General features: G+C 40.0%; 1 protein-coding gene across 1 annotated transcript; it reads right to left on the minus strand.

The window, feature by feature from the left end:
- Nucleotides 1-6312: 6312 nt before the first annotated feature.
- Nucleotides 6313-15518, minus strand: LOC117871750 (general transcription factor II-I repeat domain-containing protein 2B-like). Its single transcript, XM_034759515.1, is given in 4 exon segments — nt 6313-6394; nt 8342-8954; nt 8957-9200; nt 15495-15518. Coding segments are annotated over 4 exon segments (963 nt in total).
- Between the last annotated feature and the right edge of the window lie 249 nt (nt 15519-15767).

Here is a 15767-nt window from a genome sequence, read left to right on the forward strand (position 1 = left end):
CAAAAGAAAATATTTTGACTGACCTGAAATGAAAATATTACTTGTTTGGTTTACAAATATTTGTGAGATTTCACCCCTTTGTCTACATTTAAAATTGGGAAAAAATTCAAACTCTTAACAATATTTGTGGGATGAGAAAACTGTTTCCTACCCAGCTCTGCTCAATACATGGTAACAGTCTTCAAATATTTGATAGGTATGATCAATCTGGAAGTGGAATTATAAACTAGGGGTTATACAGTAGCTAGAAGTAAAGAGAGGAAATTATAGAGATCACCACTCAGAATAATATTTATTAGTCCACAATAGTTGCTCAGGTGCAGTATATGTAGTATTTTAGGTTCTCATTCATAAAATACCTCCCTGACTTCTTTTAGATTCCACTTTAAAACCTAGTTTTTTCAGAAATCCTTCCCATATTATGCTCATTAACAGTAATTCTATACTGAGTACATGATCTTGAGCTCATTGAAGTCAATGGCAAAAGGCCCACGGATTTGATAGTGCAGAATTGGTTCTTACTTCTTATTATCAGAAATGTCTACACCATCTTTCACTTTAACTATTGTCCATATCTGGCATTTGTTCATCTTGTCAAAGTTAATGCCTGATCATGCAACCTTTATCCAGGTGAGCAAATATTACTCAGTTGAGCAGTTCCATTGATGCTGAATGGATCTGATGTGCAGGTCCCCTCAAGTGAGAAACACAACACCTGACCCGATAGCACACATGAGAAGAGATTGCAGAACTGGATTCTTAGACTGTAAGCAATTCAAGGTTGCAAACTTTTCTCATTTTGTGTTTATAAAATGCTATGTAAATTATATCATATATAAGTTATTATTATTAATAAATGTTAAAATTAAGGCTGTCAAACAATTACAATATTAATTGTGATTAATCGTGAGATTAAAAAAATTAATCACAGTTAATCTCAGTTTTAATCATGCTATTAAACAATAATAGAGTGCCAATTGAAATTTATTATAAATATTTTGAATGTTTTTCTACATTTTCAAATACATTGATTTCAATTACAACACAGAATACAAAGTGGACAGTGCTCACTTTATATTTTTATGTTTGCTTACAAATATTTGCATTGTAAAAAAGATAAACAAAATAAATAGTATTTTTCAATACACCTCATACAAATACTGTAGTGCGATCTCATTACACTGGTCTACAATTTTTGAGAAGTCGTCTGCTTCACTGATAAAATGTGCTATTTATTATGATTTTGATGTGCTGAATTCAAATATGACAATTAAAACAACTGATTGGCTACTGTTTCTAAGATATTTAAGTTTTTACATTTTATGTCTATGTATCTTGTGTAGATAGTAGAGTTTTAATCATAAATTGTAAACCTAGGTCTTTTCATGTGTTTATGGTTGCTTTACATGATAATATTTCACCTGTCCTCTTTATGTAACACTTTAAAAATCAGCAAAAGGGTTATATAAATAAAATTTATTATGAAACAAAAGGCAAAAAACTATTATGTACATAGTTTAGTCCTATACAGTGTCTACTCAGTGCTTCTTGGCTTGTCTCTTGTATTCATTAAATGGAGCATCTCTTGTCACTTTCCAGCAATAGTCTGCAAACACTGATGGGCTCCATTTGCCCTGATAGCATTTCTCCATTGTTGCAATGTCTTGGTGAAATCGCTCTCCGTGCTCGTCGCTCACTGCTCCGCAGTTCGGTGGAAAAAAATCTAGATGAGAGTGCAAAAACTGTATCTTTAGCTACATGTTGCAATCAAGGCTTTTGTATGCCTTGAGGAGGTTTTCCACCAACAACCTGTAGTTGTCTGCCTTGTTGTTTCCGAGAAAATTTATTGCCACTAACTGGAAAGCTTTCCATGCCATCTTTTCCTTGCCACGCAGTGCATGGTCAAATGCATCATCTCGAAGAAGTTCACGAATCTGAGGACCAACAAAGACATCTTCCTTTATCTTAGCTTCACTTAACCTTGGAAATTTTCCACGGAGGTACTTGAAAGCTGCTTGTGTTTTGTCAACGGCCGTGACAAAGTTCTTCATCAGATCCAGCTTGATGTGTAAGGGTGGTAACAAAATCTTCCTTGATTCAACAAGTGGTGGATGCTGAACACTTTTCCTCCCAGGCTCCAAGGACTGTCAGAGTGGCCAATCTTTCTTGATGTAGTGGGAATCTCTTGCACGACTATCCCAGTCACAGAGAAAACAGCAGTACTTTGTGTATCCAGTCTGCAGACCAAGCAAGAGAACAACAACCTTCAAATCGCCACAAAGCTGCCACTGATGTTGGTCATAGTTTATGCACCTCAAAAGTTGTTTCATGTTGTCATAGGTTTCCTTCATATGGACTGCATGACCAACTGGAATTGATGGCAAAACATTGCCATTCTGCAGTAAAACAGCTTTAAGACTTGTCTTTGATGAATCAATGAACAATCTCCACTCATCTTGATCGTGAACGATGTTGAGGACTGCCATCACACCATCGATGTTGTTGCAGGCTACAAGATCACTTTCCATGAAGAAGAATGGGACAAGATCCTTTGGACGGTCATGGAACAAGGAAACCCTAACATCACCTGCCAGGAGATTCCACTGCTGTAGTCTGGAGCCCAACAGCTCTGCCTTACTCTTGGGTACTTCCAAATCCCTGACAAGGTCATTCAGTTCACGTTGTGTAATGAGGTGTGGTTCAGAGGAGGAGGATGGGAGAAAATGTGGGTCCTGTGACATTGATGGTTCAGGACCAGAAGTTTCATCCTCTTCCTCTTCCTCATCTGACTCAAGTGAGAATGATTCTGGTGCATCAGGAACTGGCAGTCCTTCTCCGTGGGGTACTGGGCGTATAGCTGATGGAATGTTTGGATAATGCACAGTCCATTTTTTCTTCTTTGACACACCTTTCCCAACTGGAGGCACCATGCAGAAGTAACAATTGCTGGTATGATCTGTTGGCTCTCTCCAAATCATTGGCACTGCAAACGGCATAGATTTCCTTTTCCTGTTCAGCCACTGGCGAAGATTTGTTGCACAAGTGTTGCAGCATATGTGTGGGGCCCACCTCTTGTCCTGATCTCCAATTTTGCAGCCAAAATAAAAGTGATAGGCTTTCTTAACCATAGTGGTTATACTGCGCTTTTGTGATGCAAAAGTCACTTCACCACAAACATAGCAGAAGTTATCTGCACTATTCAAACAAGTATGAGGCATCTCTGCTCATTTTGGCTAAACAGAAATGTGTCCCTTTGCAAAATCAAACACTGACAAATAGGAGAGCACGACATTGTATGATTTCTAGAGCTGATATAGGGCAATTTGTTCAGCAGAGTGATGTAAGCTTCGTTATGATTGCATCATCCATGACTTCTAGGAATAACATGATGCAATTCATATAATGTATGACGCAATACCAGCTTCAGATTGCATCATTCATTGTTTTGCCTAAAAAGCAAATACTGTCCAAACCCAGTCATTGATTTATTCATAGATCCAGTCAAAGATGTATTTTAGTCATTTCTGGTTGAAATTGAGATCCCTTCCCTTTATAACTCACTTATCCTCTGCCATTCCCAAGTCAAGGGTTGTATATAGTGACCCAATAGCATATCTTGAAAACTAGAGCCAATCAACAATGTTAAGCATCATTTTCATTCTCAGTGACCCAGGATTAGTTAAGTTTTACTACATTTATTTCAGAAGCAGTTTGGCTGAAGAGCAGTGTTATCATGAAAGTGCAATTTACAAATGTAGATTTTTTTGTTACATAACTGCACTGAAAAACATAACAATGTAAAACTTTAGCGCCTACAAGTCCACTCAGTACTACTACTTGTTCAGCCAATTGCTAAGACAAACAAGTTTGTTGACATTTATGGGAGATAATGCTGCCCGCTTCCTATTTACAATGTCACAATTCCAGAGGACATGCTTCCATGCTGATGATGGATTCAGCTCAATAACAATCCAAAACGGTGCAGACTGATACACATTCATTTTCATCATCTGAGTCAAGTACCACCAACAGAAGTTTGATTTTCTTTTTTGGTGGTTCATTTTCTGTAGTTTCTGCATCACAGTGTTGCTCATTTAAGACATTTGAAATCATGTTCCACATCTTGTCCCTCTCAGATTTTGGAAGGCATTTCAGATTCTTAAACCTTGGATCGAGTGCTGTAGCTATCTTTAGAAATCTCACATTGGTACCTTCTTTTCGTTTTGTCAAATCTGCATTGAAAGTGTTCTTAAAACATCATCCCAGACTGCTGTAACATGAAATATATGGCAAAATATGGGTAAAAGATGGAGCAGGAGACATACAATTTTCCCCCAAGGAGTTCAGTCACAAATTTAATTAACACATTATTTTTTTAATGAGCGTCATCAGCATGGAAGCATGTCCTCTGGAATGTTGGCCAAAGCGTGAAAGGGCATATGAATGTTTAGCATATTTGGCATGTAAATACCTCGCAACACTAGATATAAAAGTGCCATGCGAATGTCTGTTCTCACTTTCAGGTGACATTGTAAATAAGAAGCAGGCATTAGTATCTCCTAAATATAAAGAAACTTGTTTGTATGAGCGATTGACTGAACAAGAAGTAGGACTGAGTGGACTTGTAGGCTCTAAAGCTTTACATTGTTTTGTATTTGAATGCAGTTATGTAACAAAAAAAAAATCTAGATGTATAAATTGCACTTTCACAATAAAGAGATTCACCTTATATGAATACCATAGTGCAATTGAAAACCACTAGTTCTTATCTTTTTTACAGTGCAAATATTTTTATAAAAAATAATACAATGTGAGCACTATACACTTTGTATTCTGTGTTGTAATTGAAATCAATATATTTGAAAATGTAGAAAAACATCCACAAATATTTATAATACATTTTAACTGGCATTTTATTATTGTTTAACAATGCAATTAAAACTGTGATTAATCACGATTAATTTTTTAAAATCACGATTAATTTTTTTCAGTTAATTGTGTGAGTTAACTGCGATTAATTGACAGCCCTTCTTAAAATTAAAAATACTAATGATTTTACATGTTCTAAATATAGAACATCATTAATACCCCAGTAAAGGCAAATTTGGTAAATATTGATGGACAATGGCAACAGTTGTATAAAAAGTATTATTTATCCACAATATTTTAGAAATCTTCCTGATGATGGAAACCCCATTATTTGGAGCCTTTCAAATCAGACTGGACGAAGAATTAGAAAGTATATTGCACTGGGAAGAGAATGAACTATATTGACTTACTGGGATCAAATCCTAGTTTTACTGGAGTCAATGGCATAAATCTAATGGCCAGGATTTCAATCTAGTTATTTTATATTTGTAATTTGCAGGAGTCCATAAATCAGTGCTAATCTGGCATGCAGTTAAAAATGTTGCAGTAAATGCCGACGTCCCTATGTCTCAATATTGCAGAAGCTGTGTCATCAGCAGGGACACCAGCAAATACTGTGTCATTTAGCCTAAATTTCTGAGAAAGGAATTTTGTTGTCCCATGTTTGTGTTAAAATGTAGTAGCAAATTGTGTAAAACTTTGAGGAAATTATTCTGCAGTTGCTAGCCATTTTCTCTACTTTAATAAACTAGTTGATTATTAGATCTGACATACTCTATACTCTGCAAGTTTTCCTATTTGCTCTATTACCAAGTATGAATTCATTTCTCAGTATAGTCCTTTTCCGATTTCTTTGACTCTTCTACTTTTCATTTATCTGCTGTCAATGTCAAAGGTAGATGTGCCTCATGGTAAGCATGAAGAAGCTGAAAAAGCATAACCACTTATCTTTAAAGTAACTTGATTCCTTATTTCATGTAAGTGATGGCAGAATAGTTTGACCCTGCTCTCAGAACCAGAGGCTGTATATGTAATTTGTAAACTCAGCACCTGCAATTGCAATATATGCAATATGTGTATGCATATCAATCTAAGGGTGACATTAAGCCCTCGGAGTCTTACATTTTGTTGTTTGACAGCACAGCAAGGACGAATAAGGAAACAGAATTGTTACCAAAACTAAATCGGATTTTATGAGGATGCACTATGCAATGTGCCTCTTCAACCAATACATAAAGAACTTCCATTTCCAATGCTTTTAATTCAGCACTTTGGACCATCACTAAATTCACTCAAAACATATAAAGAAATCTTTAGAAACTTCTACTTACTGGAGAAAAATGGAATCCAGGAAATAGTGAAAAATATTTAATGTGAACAAAAAAGGTAACAAATTTTAAACATTTAACTTGCACTGAAAAGATCTGTTTCCTGCATCTACCATCAATATAAGTATAGTTGACATTCATATTTCTGCAAATTAAACAACTTTAAAAATATTTTTAGTTTTTTCAGACTAAACAGTCTAATACATTAAAACAATTTTGAACTTTATAACAGGCCAGCGCAAACTACACAATAGTCCCCTCTGTTTTGTAAAATGAACACCACAGGCCAGATCTGCCTCTGATATAAACCAAAGTCAGATTTATGTTGATTTACACCAGCTGAGGACCTTGAGGTCTTTAAACCACAATTTGAGGACTTCAATAACTCATGCATAGGTTAGGGGTTTGTTATAGGAGTGGGTGAGTGAGATTTTGTGGCCTGCTTTGTGCAGGAGGTCAGACTAGATGATCATAATGGTCCCTTCTGACCTTAAAGTCCATGAGTTTATGAGGATCTGGCTCTGCCAGAATCATGTCTTCTGTATTCCATAGGCAGTTAAAATGCATTTATTGTAGAATTAGATTACAATTGACTGAATGCTCTGCATCAGACAAAATTCAGAGCTTCTTTCACATTATTCTCAAATAAAAGGATAGCTGTACTGACTAAAAGTTTGTAGTTAAATAACCAGGGATGACATTTTTTTGCTCTCTTCACAGAGTTCTGTCTTCTGCTGATACCCATTTTTAGAAGATCTTGTTCTGTTTTAGTTAAATAAAATCAAGTGTCCCTCTTTCCATGGCCCATTCAGTCTCTGGTCCTTTGCAGATTCTGCAAACATTGTTGACAATATTTTTTGCAATGTGAGCACTTTTCTGAGATAATCAAACTCATATCACAAAATACCAAGCTCGTTTCACAATGGAATGTGGAACAATCATCAACTAGTAAACTCTGATAACTATCAACCTGCGCTGGATTTGAACTGGTGACCTATATCAAAAGTGAGAGGCTCTATATCCCATTACTTCTGTCCTTTCTATTAAAGGTAAATTCCTTTCTCATCAGCCTTTTTTATTCTGCATCTCTCCTCCCCAGACAAGATCTCTTTTTTTAGGTATGAGTTAGATAAATGTGAAATAGAATAATTCTATCAACCTCCTACTTGTCCCATTCTGGCTGCTGCTCTTCGCACAAACAACTAAAAGTTTCAGTCCTAAGCATTGTAGAATGCTGCCTTGTTCTACAGCTGAGCTCTGTCATGCAGTACTGCACTGGCACTAAAAACATTGCGTTATGAGCTAGGAATTAGCAATGTCAATACAAGAATGAAGGAGAGGCTATATTTCATCTAGATAAGTTTTATTCTAAACAAAGGACATCACCGATAGTAATATTGTAGAGCAAATTTGACAATGCCCTGCTTTCCTCAACCACACATTGATTGTTGCCTTCTAAAATAAGGTAATTTCTTGAACAATTTAGTTTTAAATTTTAAACTTATTGCATCTTAGCATTTTAAAATTATAAGGGGAACTTTTTTCAGCTAAACAGAAATAATGCTACAATTTCAATTATTCCTTGTTGAAATATGGATACTGTGGGTGCCATTAAAGTCTGGCATTAAAATCTCTTTGCAGTTGGTAAATTACTGCAGAATTTCCATTGTAAGTATGGGAGTACTAGAAATAATGCTGTAATGGTAAATACTGTGGAGTAGTAATCACATGGGTCTTATTTGCTTCTTGGAGTATGGGTATAACTCCCATTGAAATCAACAGAATGTATTAGTATTCTTTGAAGAAAAAGTGTTCTGAGATTTTAATAGCACTGACTGTACAACTAACTGATGGGCACTCTCTTCTGACTGCATGAAGAGTTCACCTTGTGGAGACACATTGAGAACTATATGTATATGCCCAGATTTTTAGAAGATACTCAGGGTTGCAGCATCTCACTGATTTAGGAGCCTAAATCTCATTTTCAAAAGGGATTTGGGCACTTAAGAGTCTAAATCCCATCAGAGCATCAATATTAGGTTTGATATCCTGAGACAAAACCAATCTCAATGTTGCTTTCAAATGTTCGTCAGTGACCCTTGACCTTAACACAGATTTGTTAATCTTTATGGAAGAGAAAAAACTGTTCACATATATATGTGCTTCCAAACATTGCCATTACCCTTGTGGAAGCAGCAAATAACATGGGAAATATTTCTTGTGAAAGAAACAGGTAGAATTCTGGAATTCCAACATTTGTCTACTTCTGCTTCAAAATGGTATCACACTGAAGCTCCACTAACTCCATCTGCATTTCCTCTGCAACATTGTCAATTTCCACAGCAAATGGTGTGGAAAAAAGTTGAAAATGTGGTTCAAGTGCCTTGAAATCTTTAAACCGCACATCAAACTGTTTGTGTAAGTTAGAAATGATACCTGCATATTCTTTCAAGCATTTGGGTTCAACTTTTCCTAAGGAATTCAGAGTCGAGAAATGGACCAAATTGTCAGCAGTCAGCTGTTTCCCCCACAAAGTAAGCTTGACTTTGAATGACTTAACACTGTCATACATCTGTGTTATCACCTGTTTTCTACCCTGAAGCTTCAAGTTCAGTGCATTCAGATGATCAGTTACATCTGTTAGAAAAGCAAGGTTGCAGATAAAAGTGGAATCAGCAAGCTGTGGAACCTCCTTGTTTTTCACTCTCATGCAGGAATCAATCTCCTCTCTAAATGCAAAAAAAAGCTTCAAAAATTTCCACAACTCAGCCATCTAACTTGAGCGTGATACAGAAGTTCCCCATATTCGCTGTCCATACTTGCTAGAAAAGAAGTGAACTGTCTGTGATTCAGCCCTCGTGCACATATAAAATTAACTGTTTTAACAACTACATCCATAGCTTCCTTCATTTGTAGACTTTTACTACACAGGGCTTCTTGGTGCAAAATGCAATGTACATTGGTGAAGCTAATTCCTGGTATATTGAGGCTGTTCAGTTTGGTCTTCAATAATCCAACCACACCAACATTTATTCCTTCAAAAAATTTCTTCCTATCAGGTCATAAAATTTCGCTGGCCTTCACAACTTGACATTCTTTTACGAATAGGCCTTCTGTAAAAGGTCGCGATGATTTAGCTATAATTTCGCTTATTACAAAACTTGCTCTTACTAAATCTTCGCTAGACTTGTTAATCTCCAAAAAGAAATTTCTTTGCTTGGCAAATGCTGCTTTAAGTTGCCAAACTTTTTCGTCTCAGATTTTTCTGGTGAATGCATTATATTTTTCACAGTGCATCATGTCCTAGTGCTGACACACATTATACTCCTTGGGAACAGCAATCGTTTGCTGACAAATAAGGCATTGAATTTTATCTTTTACCTCTGTGAAAAAATATAAATTCTCCCATTTGTTTTGGAAAACTCTCTTTTTCTTCCATGAGTGTTCTTTTTTTCGACGAAGTCATTTTTGAGGGGTTTTAATAAAATATAAACACTTAGTAATACAACTCACTCAAAGGACAAAACACACACTTACTTTTAGAATTACTTCTGTTAAAGTCCCCCCACCCCCAGTCCTGCCCCCACTCCACTCCTTCCATGAGGCCCCACTCCTGCCCCGCCTCTTCCCACCCCATCCTTTCCCCAATTCCAACCCCTTCCCCAAATCCCCGCCTTGGCCCCGCCTCTTCTCTGCCTCCTCCCCTGAGCACATTGCATCCCTGCTCCTCCCCACTCCCTCCTGGAAAGCCCTAAGTGCCACCAAACAGCTGTTTGGTGGCAGGAAGTGCTGGGAGGTAGGCGGGCGAGTGGGGACATGGTGTGCTGGGGGGGAAGAACGGGGGCGGGGGGAGGGGAGCTTGTTGGCCGCAGGAAATAACTTAGTGGGCTGCATGCAGCCTACGAGCTGCGTGTTTGAAACCCCTGCTCTAAAGCATGGTTTCAAAATTTTATACATAGGATAATCTTCTCTATTAATCCTACAGGGCTTTTTTACATAAGGGTTCTCCTTAAATAAACAGAATTCAATCTCACTCAAAATGACTGGATTTATAAATTAAGGGCAATTTAAAACAAAACAAAACCTTTTTTTAAACAAATGAATATGTGACCACTGACAACCCATTTTGTCAAATAAGAACATTGGCTAGGGTCAGACCTGAAGCAAGTGGGGAGCCTTTCCACTAACTTCAGTGGACTTTGGATCAATCCTCCAGTTTTCAGTTGAAAATGATATAAATGCTCTGCCTCCTAGTTCCTTCATGTATTCCTCTCACCAGCTGAAACATTGCTTGATGGACATTTACTAGTTATTCATAAAATAATTGATTTCACTCACACAGTGTTTGTGCTATAGCATTCTTTTCAGTTACATAGTTTATTTTATACCTGCTTTTTATATATCATTTTGCTTTTATAGCCTTTTTCACATACTTTTGACCCAATTAGTAAAGTAGAATAATTTTAACAGTGTAATCTCTCTGCTTTCAACCAGTCACACAACAATTAATGAGCCTTCACGTGAGAAACTCAATAGAACAGTCATTGTTCAAAGTTGGTGTTATTTCTCCAACTCAGGTAAGACACTCATTGAAAAACATACTCTGAACATAAATAGTCTTTGTTCTCTGCTTACAGTTGTGACTATCAAACAAATATATAGGGCCTGGCATCATACTAAAAGGTCTATTGTAAATACCATCATAGCTTGGCAGTAGGAAAAAAACATCAGTGAGTCCTGCTAGGATCCTTGGTACTTCTTGTCTAGGGGTGGGCTTCTTGGGTGGGAAATGGCTGGGTGATTAGACCTGTTGTGATAATGGCCACACTGCACCCGAAGTGGGGGTAACATTGTCTGGGCTTGCCGAAGGAAGGCAGCAGTGCTTTATGGAGGGGGTGGAGTGTGGGTGGGAGATGGGAGGTCAGAAACTGCTGCAAAAGATGAGCGGTGATCAGCTTTGTGGTGCTGACTCACCCCCCGGGAATGTGAGGTCGAAAGGCTATAAAGATGCAAGCCCTGGACGTTTTTTTTAATCATTAAATCAGAACCCAAGGACCCAGGCCTGGTCCTAGTCAAGTCAATGGGAGTTTTGCCATGACTGTGCTGGGACTCCACCAGAAGAGAAGGAAGCTGGGTGCTGGAGGATGGTTTCCCCGAGGCAGCATCAGCAGGTCGGCCAGCTGCAGCAGAGATCTGTGTGTAGTATGCATTCAGTTCCTTTGCATTCCTCTACTGCAGAAGAGCTGGTTTCGAAGTGGCAGGTTTGGTGGACTCCCCACTATACATCCTACTCTCCCAGGCCACCAGAAAAGCGTCAACAGTGAGTTTCGTTCCAGCAGGGGCACGGGGTTGTTACCAGGATGGGGTTTGGTGGAGCCCAGAGTGTCGGATCATCCAAGGCAGCCTCATGGACAGAAGGATGGGGATGCTCGTGAGGAAGCATGCACGCATGCAGCTGGGCAGGCTGTGTTTGCTAGTGGGACAGTCAGCAGTGCAGTGCGGTAAGTGGTCAGTGAAGTTGTTTCTGAGTTTGTTTCAACAGCACTGCGGGGCTTCCAAAGCGTACCGGGTCACCCGGAACCAGGATGTTCTTCTCCACTGAACACAAGAGATGGGGGTGATGCTGATTCCAGGGGTGAGTGTGATCTGCAACAGAGAAAGGTTGGGGGGGGGACGGGACAGTTGGCACAGGTGATATACTGCCTTGCAGTGTGGCAACAGGTGGCAGTTGCAGGGGCCTCAGTGAGGTGCTGGGTCTGGGCTCAAGTGTCCTTCTATGAGTTCACTTGGGGGAGACGGGAGTGGGCCTGGCGGGGTAATAAATAGGCCTGGGCCTAGGAGCAGGAGTCTCAGAAGCTATAGCAGACCTGTCAGGAGCACACCCCTGGGGGGGTACACTAATGGATTACACAGCTGCTGCAACCTAATTTACAGTTGTTGCAACTTCAGGCATCTGTGGGTGAGGGAGCTGGACAGGGTGACAGGGTAGGCCCAGCATGGGCTCAAGTTTGGGCGCTGGAGATGGGCAGGTGGGACAGTCTATCCACACGGGTATGGGAGCCCATGGTGGGGGATTAAGCCCCTGGGCACATTTTTAATCCCCGTTGTTAAGAAATATAACTTCATGGGACAGAGTTGAGGTTCCTGGGAGGGCTGTGAGAACATATTGTTCAAGAAAAGATTACACAGGAATTAAATGACGGCAGGGCCATTTGATCAATTTCCTATGGAGAACTTAAGGGTTTCCCCCCTGGGTTTGGTTCCCAAGAAGACTCAAGGGAAATACAGGATAATTCATTACCTGTCATACCCACGAGGTGGCTCTGTTAATGATGGGATAGGTCCAGTGCTATGTTCCATGCACTAGTCATCCATTGACGAAGCCATTCGTATGGTTAGGGCTTGTGGCCTGTGGGCACTAATGGCTAAGTATGATATCAAGTCTGCTTTTCAACTGCTGCCAGTGCATCTGTTGGACTTCAACCTTTTGGGTTTCTCTTTTGAGAGACAGTTTTATTGTGACAAGGTTATGCCAATGGGCTGTTCGGTATCCTGTTCAGCATTTGAATGTTGCACTGGGCAGTGGTGCAATGCCAAGTAGTGCATTATTTAGAAACTTTTTGTTTGTGGGACGAGTTGGGTCAGATGAGTGTGTTCACCTTTTGGACACATTTCAGGTTCTGGTTAAACAATTGGAGGTACCCCTAGTGGAAGGAAAAACAGATGGCCCTTCCACTACATTGACCTACTTGGGGATTGACCTGGACACCAGGGTGGGCATATCGTGGATCCCTCAGGATAAGCTTCAGGAGCTATTCGGATTGCTCAGGAGAGCTGTAGAAGCCAAAAAACTCTTGCTGAAAGACCTGCAGTCTATTCTGGGGCACCTGAACTTTGTCTGCAGGGTTGTTGCCCAAGAGCAGGCATTTTGTCCCTGGCTTGCGGTGGCAACAGCAGGCATAGCCAGGTCACACCATTACATACGAGTTAATACAGAGATGAAGGAAGACTTGAAGGTGTGGGAACGTTTTTTGAGTCAATTTAATGGGGTGCCATTGTGGAGGGAGGAATGGAGGGTTTAAAAATCCATTCGGATGCTTCCGGGGGTACAGGTTTTGGGTTTTTTTTTTTATCAAGGCAGGTGGTGTGCCCAGAAATGGCCTGCCATCTGGACGCAAAATGGGGTTGTACGTGATATGACTTTCCTGGAATTTTTCCCCATTTTAGTTACAGTGGTTATTTGGAGACCGGAGCTGGTTAATAAAAGGGTGTGTTTCTGGTGCGACAACATGGCAGTGGTACAGGTTATCAATTGCCAAACTTACAGATCACACAGGGTTATGAAGTTAGTGAGGGCATTTGTTCTACAATGTTTAAATAGATAATGCCTTGTCTCGTTTTTAGTTTGACTGATTTCGTGAGCTTGCACCAGGAGCTAGCAATGAACCTGAGGAGATGCCACTGGCTCTCTGGAGCCTCAGCATATGATATTGTCAATGGCGTGGAGATTCTTGGCTCCGGGCACACAGCTGAGCTATAAAGGAAGTTTTAATGAGTTCTTCCAATTTCAGGATCCAGAATGCTGCTCACTGATATTGCCCACCATGGAGGGCCAAGTGTTGCGGTACCTGGCCGTTGACAACCCAGATGCTGGCGTACTTGACGATCCTGGCATAGTGCAAGGGACAACGGGTTCTATTTGGGCTGCTATAAAAGGGTATTGGGAGATGTCTGGGAACCTGACTGGGTTTGCGGAGGACGCAGCCAAGTTAATTGCTGATGCCTCCTTGTGGCAGATGTCCAGTACAGGTACTCCATAGGGAAAACATCCAGTGATCAGATAAATGGCTTGGTAAAGGATTTAAAAAGAACAGAATGGGGAGAGAGGGGGTTGGGCATTCCTTATACCGTTGATAGCTAATGAAGCTTTAAATGTTGTAATGATATGTTTTCGATGGTACTAAGCAGGCTGAAGTCTCTGTATACCAAATAGTTTCAGCCAAAGGACAAATAGCCATTAATTATACACAAAATGAAGGAAATAGAGTCCATTGCTAAATTACCCAATCTCCATCACACACTCAGAACTAGCTGCAAACTAGACCACAACCATGTAAAGAAAAAAGAACAATTCTCCTGACACCATCTCCAAAATCTACATGATTAAGTTTTTATTATTATTATGTATATTACAATAGCACCTAGGGATCCAAACCAAGATCAGGGCCCCAGATTGTGCTAGATGCTCTACAGTCTAAATAGACAAGACACACAAAGGGTGGGAGGTGAAACGGAGGTACAGAGATTGCAGTGACTTGTGTGAAGTCACAGAGAAGGTTAGTAGCAGAGCTGGGAATAGAACTCAGCTCTGCTGACTCCCAGTTCTGAACTCTAGATTGTGCAACTTTGTGGAGTCACATATAACTATACACAATTTTCAATATATAGTAAGTCTGATCAGTTCATCTTATTGGAATCTTCTAGACTTTACCAAAATGTTGGCAAAACGTTTTGTAATATTGAAAGGGGGTAAATCCTCTTGTATGAAACCCTGTTGCCAGGAGCCTGCTTTTCAGGAATCAGGTTGGTATGCTTCATAATCGTTACAAGCATATTAAGGACATGATTCTCCACTGCCTCATGCCACATGTAGTCATTTACAGCTGTGCCAAGTGATTGTAAAATGCTATATTCTGATTTGCTATTGATTCCACCCACTTTGCACAGTTATAAGTGAGTACAAAAGGTGTAAGACCCTAAGTGTGCTAGAATATGTTGTAACACTCTTCTACACTCTGAGGCAATGATGAACTAATATTTATTGCTGTAATATTCCACTGATAGGTCATATAGCACAGAAGACTTCTCATTTTATTATGATTTATTAATGTTTAGAAAAGATCATTAAACCCCCTAACTAATAAAGCTAAACATTTATAAACAACATATAGTCTCTGAAAAATACAAGAGAATAGACACTCTATACTAAACAAAACAATTCAACACACAAAATTACACTCACATTTCCAACTTCTTCTCCCTGGATATATATACAAATTAGGGCAGTCCACTAGACCTCTACTCATACCCTGGTTGTGATGGGGGAGGGGTACACTTCCTCCCCTCCCCGTCCCCCTCCTCCTACTCGTCCCTTTCCCTCTGCCCCTTCTCCTCTCTGGTGATTGTGTCTGACACTGAGCTATCTCACTAGTTAACTCTCCTTCTACTCTCCTGACACTGCCTGACCCTCTCCGGAGTGGTGGAAGGAGGAAATTGCCCCCCTCTCCTGGCTCTCACTGTCCTGCGTCCATGTGGAGCCATGTCGCCTGGTGTGCTGGAGTCCTCTGTTCCCTGCTGCTGCTTCGTGGGCTCCATGGACAAGGGCTTCTCCCACCTGGGCTTTTCCCTTTTCAACCCTTCTGCCCTTCTGGTTCCAGGGGATGAGTCAGCATCACCACACTGACCCATTCCCCCATTTTGCAGCAGCTTCTGACATTTCTCCCCCACCCATAGAGCACTGTTCCCTTTCCCTCAGCTAGCTGGACAACCTCCCACCTGCTTAAAGGTGTG

Source organism: Trachemys scripta, chromosome 2, assembly GCF_013100865.1.
Source record: "Trachemys scripta elegans isolate TJP31775 chromosome 2, CAS_Tse_1.0, whole genome shotgun sequence".
Classification (NCBI taxonomy): domain Eukaryota; kingdom Metazoa; phylum Chordata; order Testudines; family Emydidae; genus Trachemys; species Trachemys scripta.